The sequence below is a fragment of the Hyperoodon ampullatus genome (genome assembly GCF_949752795.1).
Source record: "Hyperoodon ampullatus genome assembly, chromosome: 3".
Lineage (NCBI taxonomy): Eukaryota > Metazoa > Chordata > Mammalia > Artiodactyla > Ziphiidae > Hyperoodon > Hyperoodon ampullatus.
Genome location: NC_136916.1, coordinates 23,701,935 through 23,721,605, shown reverse-complemented (window position 1 = coordinate 23,721,605; position 19,671 = coordinate 23,701,935). Strand labels below are relative to the sequence as shown.

Here is a 19,671-nt window from a genome sequence, read left to right as displayed (position 1 = left end):
CTCCGTGCCCTAGAGAATGATTTTAGATTGGTCCTGGATGAATGGTGAAATGACTGAGAGGCAAGGGAGTTGAGGGTGCTTGCAGGATAAGTGGTTCATTCAACAGACATTGGTTGAGTACCTCCTGCGTACCATGCACTGTTCAAGAGAATGATCGAAGTCATAGATCTTGATGTGACGGTGGGATTAAAAAAAACAACAACTCAAGAAGGGGGCAGGTAAAAACATATGAAAAAAATGATAGATTTGATCAATGTGCAATATATTGATTATATGATATACTATACTGAGCACTATGTTATAAATTCCTTCCCCTTTAGAACCACTGCACTGTTATGATTTAACTCTTGAGCTTGAAATATATAAATCAGTGGTTTTCACTAGTTGTCACAGTGACTAGCAGTGTCCTACTGGCATGTAGTTGTACCCGAGCCAGGGATGTTAAACATCTGGCCGTGCCTGGGACCACCAAGGAGCCATCCCACCAAAAATGCCGGAAAACTCTGATGTAGATAATAATTTGAACTGCACATCTCTTGTTCATTTTCTTCATTCAAAGTGTCAATTGTTCTATATAGGATCTTCAAGCCAGAAGTTGTGGAGAATCCCTTTAACACCATACTTAATTTGTGTATTCCCTTTCTGATTATTAGCTCAAATATTTGTGAGATCTTGAACTTATTCAGCAGTTATTGCCTTTGCCATAAATTCTTTCTAAATAAATATGTTTTGTCTTGTACAATATTTTAGATCATTTTTCTGCTAGCCAAAAAATAGAACAGTTCAGTGCTGTAATTACACTTGGTGTGTTGGTTTTCTTTTATGACACTGTAAACATGAGATGAGTTTAATGTTTTTCAAGACCCGTAAATAGATTCATTTTATCTTATAGTGAAGCTATGACTGCATTTTTTTCTGTTTTTGTTAAGTCTGGCAGTTACTTAAACGTTCCACTGAATGACCCAGGTAACAGTTTCTGTTTAAAAATTCTAACAATAAAATACAAGAAATTAGTCAAAACTAAGAAAATGCAGAAATAACTCCCATATTTACTAAAGTGTTTAAAGTTTATGGAATTTCCCATGTTGCCTGGTAGCCTTCAGTTGTTGGGAAACGAAAACAAAATAGCCCAGTTTATCTTTACATCTAGCATTTTAGGCACATTTGAAACTTAAAGGCTTATCAAGTTTGTGGAGATGAGGAAGTAGGAGAAAAGGGAAGAGGTACTTTAGTTGAAAAAAATGTATTTGACTCTAACATAATATCTTCAACAGATAAAAGTGGAGCCAGTGGTCCCAGCCCCAAGCCCAGTGATCCCCAGATTGACTCTCAGAGTTGGAGCTGGCCAAGACAAAATGTAAGTACAGACGTTTCCAGTTAGAGTGCAATAGATGGAACTTAACCTTCACTACTCTTTCCTTATAGACCTTTTCCCAGTGTGAATATGTAGTAGGGTCAAGCTGTATTTTGAGAAGTCTTCATTTTCAAATTTTTATTGGTTTCTTCCTCAGAGTTAATGCTTATTGTTTTGTTCAACATATAGGATCCTTTGTTTCTTTGTTTTTTTTTTTTCTGGCACTTTTTCTCTTTTGTAAAGACTAGCACAAGACATTGTTTCTGCATAGTTTGTAAGGCTCTGGTTATCTGAAAAATTAAGAAACTATGTATTGAATGGACTGACTACCATGTTATGCCCAGGTGGATATAATGTTAAACCTTTTCAAGTGTGTATTCTCTGTCACCAGGACAAAGAATGAAGATTCTTTTCTTGCTCAGATGGCACATGGTTTTATTCTGTGCATATAAAACAAGGATACTGCCAAAGGCTTGGTGAAACAGTATATAATAGTAACAACTGAAGTCTGAATTGTCTGCTCTTTTTTTTTTTTTTTAAGAGAGAACTGGAAATGTAAACCCCATGTTTACTGTTTATTTTCTTAATTTTCACGGAATCATCACATCCACCCACCCTTCTTCAAAGTAAATTAGTTGGCTATGTTTCTTTTATTCATTTTGAGGGTATGAATTAAGGCCTAAGTGCTATTATATAATCCTAGTAGGGTAATGAAGCACTGATTTTTTTTTTTTGTAAATCATGTTGAAAATCATTCTTCTAAAAATCATATTATACATCATTTAAATGAATTTTACAAGCTCAAAGTACAAGTTTACAACCTTACTTTTTACCAGTAAGCCTGAAAATGGATTAGTTTATATTGCAAACAATCAAATATTATGTAGAAAATAGGCTTACAAGGCATTTAACTTTCATTCAGTTTTTAGCTATAAAAATGAAAGTAGTAGCCATGAACTTATTTACTTAGTAGGTAGAGTAGACAACAGGAAATTTGCTTTACATTCTCATGGTTCGTTCCATCTTAAAGTTTGTGTGTAGCGTGTATTTTATGCAGTCGCTACTTCTGTTAGTTCTAAGTGTAATACAACGAAAAATCCCAGCGTCATTCTGATGAGTGGTGGTGTAGGGCAAACATGGCCTTCTAGGAGAGTGTATATTCTTCTGAATATTGAAAGAAGAAAATCTGAATAGTTTGTGCTTTTCTTACCTAAATTATCTGTGTAATTTCCACGTTACTCATTTTGGTTGTGCCAGTAGAGACCTAGACAGTAGGCAGTAGTATTGCTGACAAGCTTAGAAAACATAACAAAAATACTGTAGATTGAGCTCTTTTTAGACCAAATATTGGTGCTGGTGCCCTCTATCCTACCTACAGAAATTTTAGTAACATCCTTCTCCCTCAGCCATCAGAGGACAGAGGGCTAGTTAACAAAGAGACCCAACCAAAATAACTGTACCTACCATCTCCTTGGAAATCCTGTACTTGGGTTCACTACTCTAAAGGGAAGATGTTCTTATTTATCATTCGACAACTACTTTTCTCCTACCCGTTCATATTTATTCCAGTTTTCTCATAACTCACCATTACTTCATCTTTCCTTTCACATGGAAGTTTGGCTTGCTTATTCCTTTAGAGAAATAAGGTTTGTAAAAAGGCACTGATAATAATATTCATCTCATCTACCCTTAAGCATCTTTCAGTTATTCTGTTGAGTAATTTCTTTTCCTCTCGATAAATCACTCATATACCTAAGATATTGGAAGATGTGAGAAATAGATCCTATGACTCTGGAACAAAATGTTCAGTATTACGGAAATTATAGTACCCAGACATTCTAGACAAATTGTCCTTGAAAGTATAACTTTATGTAACATGTAAACTTTCTGACATTTAGGTAAATAACTCCCATATCATATGAATAATTAATCACTTGACCAAAGTGAGACACAAGGAAATACTTATAATGAACAAAGGAATAACTTAAGTGAAATATATTACATTTTAAACTTAAGAAGAGAGAGAAAAAGAGGCCCAAGTCACATAGCAATAGGATTTTATATAAAATATAAGTTAATGAGTAAGGTTTGTTTTTTTTTAACTTGTTTTCTGGTTTTTTGTTTTAAATCTAAATCAGGGGTCAGCAAACTATGGCCATGGGCCAGTCCATCCCACTGTCGGTTTTTTATGACTCACAAGCCAAGAATGGTTGAAAAAAAATTAAAAGAAGGATAGGTAACATTTTATGAACATAAAAATTATATGAAATTAAAAGTAATCTTTTATTGTCATAGCATAAGGATACGTGGCTTATTCCTTGGCAGTAATAATGGAAAAGAGATGGTAGATTCATATAAATGTGCCTTTACTTAGTTTGTATATAGCCGAGGGTGGGGGGGGCGGGTTGTAGTGATGCTCTTTTGAAGTGGAATTAATGAGCAGACTAGCATTCAAATGGAGGAGTTTGAATAGTCTAGGGGGAGGGGTTGTTTACTGCTAAAGAACAGGCAGAGAATAGAGTCTTTTGAAACTACAGGAAAAAGAAAAAGCTTTACAGGGTTCAAATTATACACCCTCGTTGGAAGATCTTTAAGACAATATTTAGTTTCTAAATCTTATAAAGAAATTATGCCTTTGACCCGTGATCCAGGAAGGTACTTTGAGGTTAGATTATTTCCTCTATTCTCTATTATTGTCCCTTGAAGCCAGACAGAGGGCCCTTGTTTTCCCCTTCATTTAACATGCCTGGAAACTGGATTCTAAAGGGTCTATGGTCAGTCCAGTGCCTCCTTCTGATAGTGTTAAAACTCAGGGCGACTTTACAAGGACCTCAAATTCCTTTAATAGGTCTCCCAGTAATGGGGACCCAGAGTTCTTGTTAGTCTGTATTGAAGATGAAACTAAAATACTAACCCTGAAGTTACAATCTCAACATCCGTAGTTTGTGGGGGTGATATGAATGGGGAGAAACAACACATTCAAATAAATCATTAAATAACTGAGTGTGGCCCAACAGTCAAGTTTTGCCTTGATGCTGAGAAAGCAGGTAGGTTTCAGCTTGCCCAGGAGCAGCACCTGGAGCCATATTGATCAGGATTTTGAGGTCCCACTGGACTTGGTGGCAGAGAGTACAGTGCGTGTAATGTCCACTGTGGGATGGGCACATGGCAGCACAGTTGCCATGTTATTTGTTATCCCAGTTTTACCATCCCTTTATTTTGAGCAAGTGTAGGAAAATTGGGCTAACTTTCGGCATTTGTTCATTTATTTATTTCTATGAAGGATATAAATAGAGCAGAGTAACGTGAGGAAGGGAGTACCTTAGGGGTGGGACTGTTTAGATAGGATTGTTGGGAAAGACGTGGCAGAACATTAAATGTGTGGTTATATTTATAAAGCTCAAAATTCTGTTAAAGGAGCTTCTCATTAAAAAAGATAACTTTAGGTATTGGTAAAGTATTAAGAAAAAAGCTCAAGGTTTGTAAAGATTTGGGGGTGAATAATGGTAGTGCTTAGGGGGTTAAGCATTCTTTCCCCCTCACATTTCTCAAATGTATCTTTAATGCTGTCGTCTCCCTGGCACTGGGGAGGCAGCTCTGTCCTTTTCTCCATCTGTTCCTTGGCTCTTCCGAGGGCGGAGTGGCTCTCCCGCCAGGGAGCTTTGGTCTGGTCGGTAGGGTTACTGTACTGGAGAAGTTGGGAGCTGGTCCTGCTCTCAGGACATTGCTGCCCTTATTCAGTGAGCTCACCAGGGAGGGGGTAATGAATTGGGCCCCTCCAAAAATCCAGTAAGGCTCAGTTTTTGTTCCAGTTAGATACTGTATTTGATCAAGTGACACAGAATCATTTATGGTACCTTTCATGAAAACAATATCATTATCATTAATAATCCTAAATTTTCTTTTGGCTGAGAGGTCACAATAAGTATTCTCTTTCACAAGTTTAATCCTTTTCCCAAAATATGCAAATTATGCTGAGATATTTTTCAATGACCACTTTACTGCTGGAAATTACAGTTTTCTTTCTGCTAACATTTTATCACCACAGCTATGAGTATTATAATACTCATGGTATTATGTATTTTTTATAATTCAGGAAATTCTTTCATTAATCAGACCTCTCTTAGCAGAGGTGCTGAAAATTGGACGCTTTTTTTTTCATGTAAGTAATTCCGTTTTTTTATTGCGGTTTACAGAGTTTAGTTTATTCCTGGGAGGAGGCTTCTTAATACTTGTAATTTCTAAATTATTTATATATGCTATAAAAATGGGAGCTAAAACTTTGCTCACTAATCTTGAAAAATAATGTTCAACCTTTAAAAATGTAAAATATGTACAGGTATTTGTTGTCTTTTTTGTGATCCAAACTTTTCTGATTAACTATTTTTGATAGGACAGCCAGAAATAGAGGATAACCATGGGCAATTACAAAAATAACCATTTAAAATATTTTTAAAGAAAGTAAGAGTTTTATATTTTTATGTAGCCCGATTTCACTGAAAGACATATAATAGGTGAAATGTGTATAGTGGTGTTTTAGTGACAAGTTCTTTAGAAAAATAATAGCAAATGATTTTTATCTCACTTTCTACATTTTTTCCTACACTTAAAATGTCGTTTATTCATATGTAGATTTTTTTTCCAGTCTAAACAAATTTAAGGGTGACTTAAAGAGAGATCATAAAGATACTAGAAAATACTAGGAAACCAAGGCCAAGGAGAGGAAAAAGAAGCAAATGACTGCACATCAAATATGATTATGGCTTCCTAGCAATAAGTGCAGAGTGAAATGCAGTTTTAAAAAGGAAGGTACCTCTTAGTATCTCAGGAGAGACAAAGTTTTTGAAGACACTAAATTTGAAATTTTATTTCCATAAGGAACCAGATGGCAAGAACACTTTTTTTTTATTTGACTGTTTCTTACACCAACCCCTGATCCAAGGATGTGACATAGACGCACACTCAGTGAAGGTGCCTCTGTAAGGAGTCTTCCCTTCCCTAGTTGAAACACTCACTTTCTCTTTGTATTAGTCAGGACTGTTGGTTGCAAGTAGCAGAAACCCTAATCAAACTAGCTCAAAGAAACTGGCTTTAGGCAAAGTGGTAACAAGGATTCAAAAAGTGTCGTTAAGACTCTGTTCACTTTCTTTTTCTCCCTCTAACCTCTGTGTGGTGGCAAAGATGGTGCAAATTGCTCTTGGCTGGTGTGGTTCTTAGTGCTCACAGGCTGAACTGCCCGCCCCCCCTTTCACAGCATCTGCTGTGGGCTCCCATCCAGGAACCAGCCCCAGTGGGAGGGGGGAGAGCCCTGTTAGAAGGGGAAATGTTAGGTTCCAGAAGGAAAGAAGGACTCTCCTACCAGAATAAGGGATGAGGGGCCGGCAAAAACAATTGATATGTTTTTATTTATTTAGGGAAAGGCAATCAGATTCATATTTTTATAAAAGTATACTGAGGAGGCAGAGCAAGGAAGCTTATTGGTTAAAAAAAAGATCCTTTAGGGCTTCCCTGGTGGCGCAGTGGTTGAGAGTCCGCCTGCCGATGCAGGGGACACGGGTTCGTGCCCCGGTCCGGGAGGATCCCACATGCCGCGGAGCGGCTGGGTCCGTGCGCCAAGGCCGCTGAGCCTGCGCATCCGGAGCCTGTGCTCCGCAACGGGAGAGGCCACAGCAGTGAGAAGCCCGCGTACCACAGAAAAAAAAAAAAAAAAAAAAAAAAAAAAAAAAAAGATCCTTTAGAAATAAAGATTAAGAACATTTCAGACCATCATCCTGTCAGATTTGGAAGGCCTTTTGTTCTATTTTTAATTTGTTTCCCTTCCGATAAAACTGTCTGCTTTGATTTAAAAAAAAAAAAAAAGAGAGAGAGAGAGAGATTGAAAAGTGTTGATAGTTTTGTTTTGCCCTGGTTAACTTGCCACTGATACTGAAACATTTCATAGGTTATTTTGCCTATATTAGAAGCTAACTAACAAGAACAGTGACCCAGGGCTTCCCTGGTGGCGCAGTGGTTGAGAGTCCGCCTGCCAATGCAGGGGACACGGGTTCGTGCCCCGGTCCGGGAAGATCCCACATGCCGTGGAGCGGCTGGGCCCGTGAGCCATGGCCGCTGAGCCTGCGCGTCCGGAGCCTGTGCTCCGCAACGGGAGAGGCCACAACAGTGAGAGGACCGCGTACCGAAAAAAAAAAAAAAGAACAGTGACCCCCCCCCCAAAAAAATAAATAAATAAACAAATAAGAATAAAAATCTTGAGTGACTGTATTTAAAATTTATGGCAAGTGACTTATTTTTAATGCTAGTGAAAGATGATAACATTACAAATGAAACTTCCTAGCAGCTGAACAATGAGAACACAAATTGTGGGTGGTATACATTATTCTTGCTAACTTTTATACTTATAAATTCAACAGACCCAAACCCATATATCTCAGTTATAATTCCAAGAGGAAGCAGGTGGTTCAAATTTTTCTTGCTCGGATCTTCAGCCCTTTTCTGATTTTTCCAGACTAGGATATCTTAACCTCCGTATATCACTCTCTCATTTTTACTGAGCTAAAGTTATGATGGAATCCCCCAGTTTAATTTCTTCCTCTGGCACATGATAGTTTGTTGATTAACACCAAAGATGCAGTATATTAAAGAGAAGAAAATAGTATGCTGTCAGAAAAACTGGCTTTAGGTTTTGGGAAATGTTTTTACTACCCAGTAAAACAACTGGAAAGATTATAATCAAAGCATTTCCATCTTACTTGTAAACAATTACAGCAGTCCTTACATGGATGCCACATTACGAGACTGGGGAAAATTTACTGGATTCCATTCTAATGCAATTAGAGCTAATTTTGTTCTTTAAATGAATAAAAGGTCAGCTAGTAAATCTAGCTTATCTTGAGTCCAGACTTCAATAAATTGTTTTATTTAATTTGTTGTAAAAGATCTTATCCTTAATGGGTCTAGGTCTTATTAGTTCACTTAGGTTTTAAAATATTTATGACCACCTTTTTAGATATGATTTGAATGATAGTTGGAAAGTTTCTCCCTGCAGTGTTATCAAGGCCCAAAATCACTAATTGAGTGAATATAGGAAGGTACTTAAGATTTGTTATCTAGACAAAGCTGATGCGGACTTCCAGAATTTAAATGTTCTTCAACCTGTGACAGGCAGAGGTAATTTAGCTATATCATGGTAACCTTTTGGATACTATCTGACTATAATTTCCCCTAAAGATCAAACTACTCACACTTCTAGTGTTTAAAGAGAATGTATACCTACTGATGAGAACACTCGTACTATTACTGACAGCAACATAGAAAATTTAAATTCTTTGCATTCTGTTGTTCCCTGTCTTTTTAGGGGCTATAACATTAACATACTTACATAGAGACTTTAGAGGCGTAGTGTGATGCTTCTTCCTTCCTGTTGCCACTCCAGCCTTCGTAGCTCGTGAGATGGAAATTTGTGTCACTGCCCGACCTCTGATTTAGAACAGGGGTCCCCAACCCCCAGGCCGCGGACCGGTACCAGTCCATGGTCTGTTAGGAGCTGGGCCGCACAGCAGGAGGTGAGCGGCGGGTGAGCAAGTGAAGCCCCATCTGCCACCCCCATCGCTTGAACCAACCCCCCCCACTTGCCCCCCACCCCCTGTCTGTGGAAAAATTGTCTTCCACGAAACCAGTCCCTGGTGCCAAAAAGGTTGGGAACCGCTCATTTAGAATATTGCAACCTTTTTCAAATGTGGCTGCCGTAGTCTGAACACATGGGTTGGGTTGAGGGACACATCACCGTAGGGACTGACTAGCCACGTTACCCCATTTGGATTTACTCTTCTGGGTTCCAGAGCTGCATCTGTCCTCATGGCTTGTCCTCCAGGGTCCAGCAAGGAGCCCAGCATCCCTCCTGATCTTCAGGACCAGCTCCTTCTCCATCCCCACCTTTCCTGACCCCGCCCTCCCTCCCCACCCCAACCCCGGAAGTTCTTTCCCTTCCTTATCTCTTCTCCTCTGTATCTTTCTCTCCTTCCTTCTGGTATCTTCCCTTCAGCCTTGGGTTCTACCATCCTAAACCTTCCCACCTTCACCAGCCTCCCCCTCTAGATGAGGGAAAGGCCATGTAACTTCCTCTTCTCATTCTTGCTTCTCAAAGCATATTCCTTGTATGTACTTTCTTCCAATTTTTTTTTCCAGTTTTATTCCTAAACTCCCTATGCTCTGGTTTCTGCCCTGGAGACTTTTCTGAAGCTTCTCATTAAGATGATTAAATGTGTCCCAAGGCGGTGCTGCAGGCCTGTGACTTCATCCTTCCTGCTTTTCAGATACCGTTGCTCCCACCAAGCCCTTTATGAAACTCTCTATTCCTTGTTTTCCTTGGTACTACGTGCATCTGATTCTCTTTCTCCATCGTTGCTTCTATCTTTCTTTGATGACTTTTTCTTTCTCTTCTTGCCCTTGGCCTACTACTCTGTTCTTTCTCCCTAAAGTTTCTTTTTCACTCTTTTCAAAATTAGGTGATGATGATTCCCAAATCTTTACTTCCAGCTCAGATTTCTCCCCAAAATGCAGACTAGTCTGCCCAGTTACCTGCTAGAAAGTCTGGAAAGACCAGAGGCACCTCAAACATGGCCTTTCCAAATTGAATACACCATTATTTCCCCAACCTTGTACTCCCTATGCTTTTTATTTGTTGATGATGAGATCAGAGCCTTCATTTTCAAGCTGTCTTAGTTTCTAGAGTAACTTGAAATTAGACAAACGCACTCTGACTGGGAGAATTGGGACATTTTATTTATGTCATATCACCAGACGGGACATCTGAAAATTAAGACATGAATGCCTCCCAGCTCCAAAAGTGTTGTTTTGAACAAAACTTAAGGAAAGAGAAAGACCCTTTCCTGTGAGGTCTCCTTTGAATGTCACCTGAACTCTTACACCTCCCAGTCACCATCTTCAAATTTGGGTCCTTCCTCCTTGTCTAGACACAAGTAGTCATCAGCACCAGAGGAGGAAAGATGTTGATGCCTATTCACAGGCCTCTGGAACTGCCTCCCCTGCCAAGCAAAGATGCCTTCAGCTCAGAAACACAAATGCCCTTAGCTACTGGAGCTATTTTGCCTCCTAGAGAGAATAACAGATTTTTCAGTTTTCCACTTTTCAAATCAAGTACCCAGCGCCGATCACCCTACACCCATCTGAGCTCTAAGCTCTACCCTCTAACTGTAAAAGCTCCAGCATCACAGAAACCCAAGGCAGGGGGATACCTCCCTCCCTTACTCCCAACCCCTCACCCACCCGACAACCAACCAGTCCCTAGCCCCTCCCCGCCTTACCGACAATATTTGTCAGTTCCTTACCCTCTTCTCCTTTCCTGTGGCCTCTCAGAACTGTTCTCCATACTTAGTCCCCCCAGAGCAATCTGTCTAGAACGCTTATGCTTTATATGTTGTGGCACTTCCAAACTGCTTATGGTTTCCCATGCAGAACAGGATGCTTTGCATCTTTATTCCTTTTCTCAGGTTGTCCCATCTGCCTCAAATGCCTCCGCCCCCCTGCCTCTTCATCGGAGTCACTCGTATTCATCTTTTAAAACTGTCACTTGTCATTAGGGAAAGTGATCACAGCCCACCTTCCCACCCCTACCCCAGGCTAGCCATCCTTCTGCCAAGTGCCCAGAATACACTGTTTTCATCCAAATTGTTCAACTTCGTATGCTTTATCAATCTACCTTTATGTGACTGTCTTCCCCCGTTTCTTGGAAATTGAGGGTGTGCCCCATTCACCTTGAACCCAGCCACCCAAGGGTAGGAGACATAGTAGACGGGCGATAAATATTTGTTGAGATGGATTCATGGACTGAAACAGTCTCTCATCTGTTGAACCATAACACTGATTTTCACTCTGTTTGAACAAGCTTTCATAGATTTGAAGTGGTATCAAAATAAAGTTTAATTGAGTTACTTTTCCAGAATGGCTGTAACATTAGGAGTTGGTTTTATCAAGTAAAAACCCCTTAAGTAAGAGGGCTGAAGGGGATAGAGGAAGCTTACTCTTAGCCCTGGAGTACAATGGGAAGGCTACGTTTGGTCTTGAAATCTTCTGTCAGAGATTGCTTCTCCTTCCTAAACTGTGACTCTTGGTATTCTGCCTAACTTTAGAGGTTCTTTGAGTAATAAGAGGATGCTGAAAATAAATTGCTTAAAGGAATTGGAAGATCCTACAGATGGAGTGACTAAGTTTCCAAATGTGTTTTATTAAATAATGTAAAGTCGGTCATTCTGTAGTCTATGTAAAAGGGAAATGGGGATTTTTTTAAAGACTTGCATTATCTATCTAGTAACAGATGCACCTCTCATATACTCTGGATAGATGAAAAGTGACACCCCTCAATTTGAATCTACTTTTTTTTGAATCTGAGAGTAGCTTTTCCCCCAGAGCACACTCACTGACTGCCCATCTTTAGCTCTCTATGCTGTATTACTTAGGATTTTAATAATTACTTCTGCTTCTTTAGTCCACAAAGGTGAAAAAAAATATATGTGTGTGTATACATCTCTATATATATCACATGCTATAAGTATATATATATGATATTTTTTCCATGCTATTTACTGAGAAAGATAAAAATTCATGTAAAGCCTGGTGGTTTTTGGTGAAGACACAGCAGCTATTATCAAATTTTAATATATTTTGAAGTAGTAGTGTTGGGTTTTCCAAGCATGACTTCAGGAATAACTGAATATTATAACACTACAGTGAGATACAAATCTTAATCACAATCCTGTTCATTTTTCAGGTTCACTGAATATCATCTTACTGCTTTTAATGTTTTCGAGTAACTGGGATGTTATTTAATCCTAAAATGAATGAATGAATGAGTGAAGGTTTATCTTTTATGGTTAACTTGCAACTTTAGCATATGTTCATGTAAAAGCATCTCATCCTCCTCTGTAGACTCCAGGCTCAGAGAGTATTAAAAGTGAAGTTTCATCAGTGTTGAATGTTCAGTTTCATTTGGTTTTGCTTTTTTTTTACTAATTGTACCCTTTCTTTGCTGGAGAGAAGCAGAAGCTTTTCTAAAATCCCAAAATCTTTTAGAAGTTCTGACTCCAGGGAATTTGGTTTTTGAAAAGAACCCTGACAGTGCTCTAGACAACACCCTCATGGTTTTACATTTTTTTAAGTGGTTTTGCATTTGAAAAATACTAATTTTGATTATATACATAGTAAAACTGTGTCGAAGGAGATACACTTGTGCAAATGGTAAATTTGAATCAGATGTTGGTTCTTCTCTCAGGAACGTAGATGTAAACAATCATAATAGAGGTAGAGAGTGTTAAAGTCTATAAGAGATACATCTCAGATGATACAGAAGTTCAAGGTGATTGCTTCCAGCAAGGAAGGATCAGAAAAGACTTGGGTGGAGCAGAATCTGAGGAGGTCCAAAGTGCTGGCCTCCTTAAGTCACCTGAAATAATTCTGTGTGTGTGGTTGTGTCACCAGCAAGATATGCGTTGAGGTTCCTTCCTTTCCATTTATTTTTGACTTGTAGGCAATTTTATAAATTTAATTTTCTGAATAGGTAAGACATTTACTTGCCCCCAAAGTTGAAACTATGTAATATGTTCAGAGACATCTTGCTTTCCGCCCTTTCCCTCTACCTTTATCCCCCTCGACCTATAGGTTACCATCTTTATTTCTTTTTTTAAATTATCCTTTTGTATATCTGTTTGCAAAAATGAGGAAGTATGCATTATTTATTATTTATCTAAGTATTCATGCCCTTTTAGGGTATTTTACAGATTTTGAACATTTGACAATAGAAGTCTAATCATTTGGGTATCTTCTTTGGAAATGAAGATTCTACAATGGCTATATTTGCCTCTAATTACTTCATGCGATCTGTTTCATTTTTCAAATAGGTCATGCCTGAATTAAAAAACAAAATGTTTGCTACTTGGTATGTACTTGGGCTATGACAAGATAAGATGATGTAAATATTCAAGAGGCAAGCCATGAGCTTGAGGAATTAAATCCATTTACAGTTATGTGCTAATTATATGAATGCTGAAAGTCGAGCTGTGAGGATCAAGAAGAATAAGGATAATGATTGATTTGAAGAATCAACATAGCACTGATTCTCATAATTGTCTTTGTTATTTGTTCCTTTTGATCACATGTGAAATATGGAAATGACTGTGTTACACTTTGGCATTTTAAGTACCGATGCTCTAAAATATAATTTCTCCTAACTTCTGAATATTTGTTTATATACCTAAATGCGATAAATTAAATACTTGGTATATTAATTTTCTATTCCCACATATAACAAATGACCCCAAAACTTAGCAGCTAAAGCAATAAACGTGCTACTTCCTAGTTTCCCGTGGCTCAGGAATTCGGGTGGTTCTGACTCCAGTCTCCGTCAAGCTGCTGCCCAGGGCCTCAGTCACTGGAAGGCCTCACCAGGGCTGGAGAATGCACTGCGGGCTCACACATGGCTGTTGGCAGGAGGCCTCAGTTACTGGTCACATGGGCCTTGTCCTAAGGCAGCTGCAGTGTCCTCATGACTTAGCCTCTGGCTTCCGCAGAGCAACTGATCCAAAAGAGAGCAAGGCAGAAGCTGCAGTGTCTCTTATGACCTAGCTCGGGTGTCACACACAGTTGTTTTCATGATATCCTGTTAGCTGTCCGAGTCAGAGCCCACCCAGGCTGCGAGGACACTCCACCAGGGTGGGAGGAGGCTGCCTGACACACTTGGGCTTAGTATTTCCAGGACTTTTACAAGAAAAGTAAGAGAGCAAAACTGTGATGTTTTAGATAATCACAGACACAGTGATCCGGTTTTATAGTAATATATAGTGAAATCTTAGTTTACAGTACAACATGGGAATCTGTTTCATGTGTATCTCAAAAGGTGCATGGTATTTCTGAGATTGATCAAAGTTCTAAATCTGAAGAAGAAAATCAAGTTGTGGCTTGAATATGTGTGTGTGTGTATGTGTGTGTGTATATATATATATATATATATATATTTTAATCAAAGTGGGTTTTCTCCCAGACATCAAAGAACTTCCCTGTTAAGAAGTTTATATAACATTCATGGAGGTGCTTACAGTAGTCTTTACCTATGGCATCGTTTTGTCACCATTTAAAAAATGGCTGTTGGCTTTTGAGGCAAATAAGTGAGCCATGTGAGGGAACTTTTGAATTTTGTGCAGTTCAGTAACCAGTCATACGGACTTTGATAACTTTGATGGCCGGCTTCACAGTGTTTGCACACAATTGCTGACTAATGAGGATCATTAAACTCCCCATGTAGACGTATCCAAATGGTGTTTGCCTCTAACCTCGGAGCCTCTGTGTGGCTGGAGAGGTGAGGACAGGCCCTTTGTTGACTTGTCAAGCTGTTGAGTTTGCATTACAGGCCAGGCAGCGCATGACCCACTCTATTTATTTCAGTGTTTTGTGCTAGGGAAACAGGTAAAGAAATCCTGCCAAAAATCCTCCTTCTGCATGTTTTTATGAATAACACCAGTGTTTATAGCAGCTAGAGCCCTCTGATCAAATCCTCCAAAAGATGTAATGTTAGCAGCATGGAGCCATTGTGGGACCCAGCTGTGGGCAGTGTTGGTTACTCTGAAGACATTGCTTATTCAACAGAGAGCTCTGGAGGAGAGCTTACTGTGCAGTTAAAGAGGAGGGAAAGTGCCACTAAAGGGAAGAAGTACAGAGAAAGTGCTGTTTAGAAGTAGGAAACAATAAAGATTGGCGGTGGAGGCCAATAGGAATCCAAAATTATTTTTACAATGATCATATTAGGTTGAGTAACGATAGTTTATCTCACAAGTGATGAGAAATTATATCATGTGATACTGTTTATGTATTTTTTCTGTAATGTTCAAAAGTAAAGAGATAATAAAAGAATTGTTCTCAAAACTGTGCCTCCAGTTACCACAAAAGTAACTGAGCAGCTAGAATCAAATAACTTTCAAACTGTGAATTTTCTGGTGAAATTCAAAAGAGTTGGGAAAGACAAGTCACTTTAGAGCCTATATAATACCAATCTAATCTCTTGGAAGCAGAAAATTAGGACGTGTTTTGTCTCATCAACACTGAGTTACCCACTTTTATTTTTTTTCCTTTTGCTACTCAGGACATTTGAATGAGAAATATAAATATATATATCAATACATACCAAATTTAAAGGGGAAATTTAATTGAACTGGAGGAATATTTGGCATTTTGGAAGGATTATCTTTATTATGAGTTATTTTCATTAAAAGACCATTTCTCTGAATTGAAAAATAAGATTTGTACAAGTAGGTATTTCTGAGATTTCAGGTACTGCCCCATAAATTGATCAACAGCCTGTTTACGTCCATTGGCTGCACTGCTAATGCTAAACCATTTTCATGGGCACCATTCACAGGCCTTGTAGGAAAAGGAGAAATCTAAGAAAAATAGAGAATTAAAGGGGATTGAGAAAGAGTCAGGCAAGGCAAATAATATTCATTACGGGTTTGGTATAGCTTAAAACAATTTAAAAGCATTTCAGATAAAAGAATGAAACCTTCATGATGTGTTTGTACCTTGCATTGGTGTCGTGATCATTCTTGGTCTAAGAATGAGTAGACAGATGAGGAATTAGAATCCATGTTGGCAAATAGAAATCTCAGTGGTCTTGGGACTCATTAAGTAGTGTGGAAGGAAGGTAGGCAGGAAGGAAAGAATAGAGGAAACTGACCTATTTTTAAATATTTTAAACAGGCAAAAAATATTCAAAAGTAAAATAATTATTCTATAGGAGCATTCTTCCTGTAATATTAGGCATTAAACATATTAAAGTTGATGAATATGTATCAAGACACTGTTTAATACTGCAGATAATTCAAAGACAAATAAGATAGTACATACCTTACTCCTAAGGAATATACCACCTAATGTGAGTGATAAAGACAGATATGCACACAGTTAGGATACAAAGCAGCCATGGATGTTGTATATTTTTGAGAAGGCCCAAGACTGTTATTTCAAAGAAAATACCTGAGAGCATTTGTTATAGATGATAAAATTCAAGCTTTTACGTGAAAGCTAGAATTTTGGAAAACATATCATTACAAATTGACAGCTCCTCAACAATTTAAGAAATTTTTGATGAGATGGATGGTAACACCAACAAATATGATTTTTTTAATATTATATAATGTATAAATATTTGAAAGATCTGCATAATTCAGTGAACCAATATTCCAGATCACCAGTGCATGATGTTATAAAATCATGCATTGGTAAAATATCTATTCAAAGTGCCAGACAGATCAATGGACTTTAATATAACAGAATATGAAAAGCTTATTGATATGGTTTTATTTTTTTTTTTATTTTATTTTTTTTTTGTGGTACGCGGGCCTGTCACTGTTGTGGCCTCTCCGTTGCGGAGCACAGGCTCCGGACGCGCAGGCCCAGCGGCCGTGGCTCACGGGCCCAGCCGCTCCGCGGCATGTGGGATCTTCCTGTACTGGGGCACGAACCCGTGTCCCCTGCATCGGCAGGCGGACTCTCAACCACTGCGCCACCAGGGAAGCCCTGATATGGTTTTAGATTGCACATTGCAGCTAACTTGTAGGAAACTGCCACTTGCTTTTCATTAAAAAAAATGCTACCTGTTAACGTGTAACAGGTTTGTTATTGTTATCTTTAAATGAACTCTCTAATTATTTTTAAATTTCTCTGTTTCAATTTTTAATATGGTAAGTATTGGCAGATATAATGCACATAAACAAAAGTTCTTTATGCTTCTCACTAATATTAAGATTGTAAAGGGATCCTAGGACCAAAAAATTTGGGAATTGCTACTTTAGAATTTCTTTTAGTAAGGGTCCACTGGTGGCAAATTCTCAGATTTTGCTTGCCAGAAAATGTGTTTATTTCATCCTATTCTTTTTGTGTGTGTGTGTGTGTGTGTGTGTGTGGTACGAGGGCCTCTCACTGTTGTGGCCTCTCCTGTTGTGGAGCACAGGCTCCGAACGTGCAGGCTCAGCAGCCATGGCTCACAGGCCCAGCCGCTCTGCGGCATGTGGGATCTTCCCGGACCGGGGCACGAACCTGTATCCCCTGCATCAGCAGGCAGACTCTCAACCACTGCGCCATCAGGGAAGCCCCTCATCCTATTCTTGAAAGATGTTTTTGAAGACAAAATTTATTTGCCTTTAGCATATTGAAGATATTATTCCACTGTCTTCTAGATTTTAGCATTGCTGTTGAGAAGTCAGCTGTCACCTGTTTCTTCTTTGAAAGTAATTGTCCTTTTTTCTTTTGGACTCTTTTCAGACTTTTCTCTTTGCCTGTGATATTTTATCTTTTCACTCTGATGTGTGCATGTATAGATTTCTTTTTATTTATCTTGCCTGGGATTTGTTGGGCTTCTTAAGTCTGTGGATTAGTATCTTGCATCAGTTCTGTAAAAGTCAGATATTCTTTGTTAACATTTTACCTCTGTTTCATTCTCTTTCTAGAATTTAAATTAAACAGTACTAATTAGACCTTTTTATTGTATTTTCTTTGCCTCTCCAGGCTACATTCTACGTAATTTCTTCTGTTCTATTCAGTTTATAGTTCTCCCATCCACTGAGTTTTAAATTTCAGTTACTGTTCTTTCCATTTCTGTAAGGTCTGTTTGGATCTTTTCAAATCTGCTAGATAACTCTGTGTAACCTCCTATTACCTGCATATAATTTCCAGTTTTGCCTTTTATTTTTTTAAACACTATAAGCAGAGTTGTTTTGTAGTTGATAATTGTAGTATCTGCGGTCTTTTTGGATCTCTTTATACTGTCTGTTATTTCTTCTGGTTCTCCCTGTTGCAGCCTTGCTTCCTTATATGTTTATCTTTGATTCCGTGCTGCTTTTTTTTCTTAAATAATTGTCTGTATTAATAATATGAAGCCTAGATTTTAAGTTACTTCCTTTCAAGATGATTAGTGCTGGGTACCTAGGTGCATTACAAGTCCAAATTACTTTAAATATGTTGTCCTGGACCACCAGAGTTGAGAATTCATGAGATCTGATTCATTCTTACCTAATTGATATAGCCTGTTGGGAGTCCTTAATGTGGGGAGGGAATTCTATTAGACTTTCCACTTTGACAGGCCCTGGGCTTTGAAACCTGTCCCCTGTATCAAAACCAAAGATCAGATTCACCTTATACGCAAATGCCCTCAGAGTGAAACATCTGTGTTCTACTTACCTCTCTGGGTTCCTGCTTTTCCTTTAGTTTTGGTTCCAGCACCCTTATTTTATTTTACTTTATTGTTAATATCTTTACTGGAGTATAATTGCTTTACAATGTTATGTTAGTTTCTGTTGTACAACAAAGTGAATCAGCTATAAGTATACATATATCCCCATATCCACTCCCTCTTGAGCTTCCCTTCCGTCCTCCCTATCCCACCCCTCTAGGTGGTCACAAAGCATCGAGCTGATTTCCCTATGCTATGCAGCAGCTTCCCACTAGCCATCCATTTTACATTTGGTAGTGTATATATGTCAGTGCTACTCTCTCACTTCGTCCCAGCTTCCCCTTCCCCACCTGTGTCCTCAAGTCCATTCTGTACATCTGCATCTTTATTCCTTCCCTGTCACTAGGTTCATCAGTACCATTTTTTCAGATTCCATATATGTGCATTAGCATACACCAGCACCCATATTTTAAACCATTATGGGAAACTGCCTCCCAGAACAGTGTTTTTAAATTTTAGTCTAACCATAAGAATAAGGAGTGCTTGCCCTATGGATATAAATGCCATAGTAATAACTTGGACCTCTCATCTTACATGTAAGGCAAACCTCACTCAGTAAGCACTGAGAGACAGCAGAGTGTAGTTGTTAAGATCACAGGTTCTGAAATCAGGCTGCCTGGGTTTAAATCCTGGCTCTGCCACATAGTAGTCTGTGAACTTGCGCAAGGTACTTAATCTCTGTGCCTTGGTTTCTTTCTCTACAAAAGGAGGATAATATCAGCACTTGTTACTTCATTTGGTTGTTATGAGGGTCAAGTGAGATGGGCAAGTAAACATTCAGCAGGTGCCGGCATGCACTAGGCTTTCCAGCACTCACAACAGCTGGGAACTTGGTTAGTACTGGATAAATATTCACTATGAATTACATTAAGCATCTATTGAGTGTCTCCTGGACAAACAGCCCATGTTAAATTCTCTTGGTCTTTGGCTACTTTCGAGTTAGGAAGGTGATCACACTCACGTGAAACAAGTGGAGAGCAAGTAACAGCACTGTTTATTTGCTTGTATAATGATGGAATTTTTGAAA

General features: G+C 38.7%; 1 protein-coding gene across 1 annotated transcript in view; it reads left to right on the top strand.

Moving 5' to 3' along the window:
- Window positions 1-19,671, top strand: part of TAF3 (TATA-box binding protein associated factor 3) — a 146,623-nt gene that overhangs the window by 119,266 nt on the left and 7,686 nt on the right. The window contains exon 3 of the mRNA XM_079701278.1: window positions 1,275-1,357. Coding sequence (XP_079557404.1) covers window positions 1,275-1,357 — 83 coding nt within the window. The remainder of the gene's footprint in view (window positions 1-1,274; window positions 1,358-19,671) is intronic.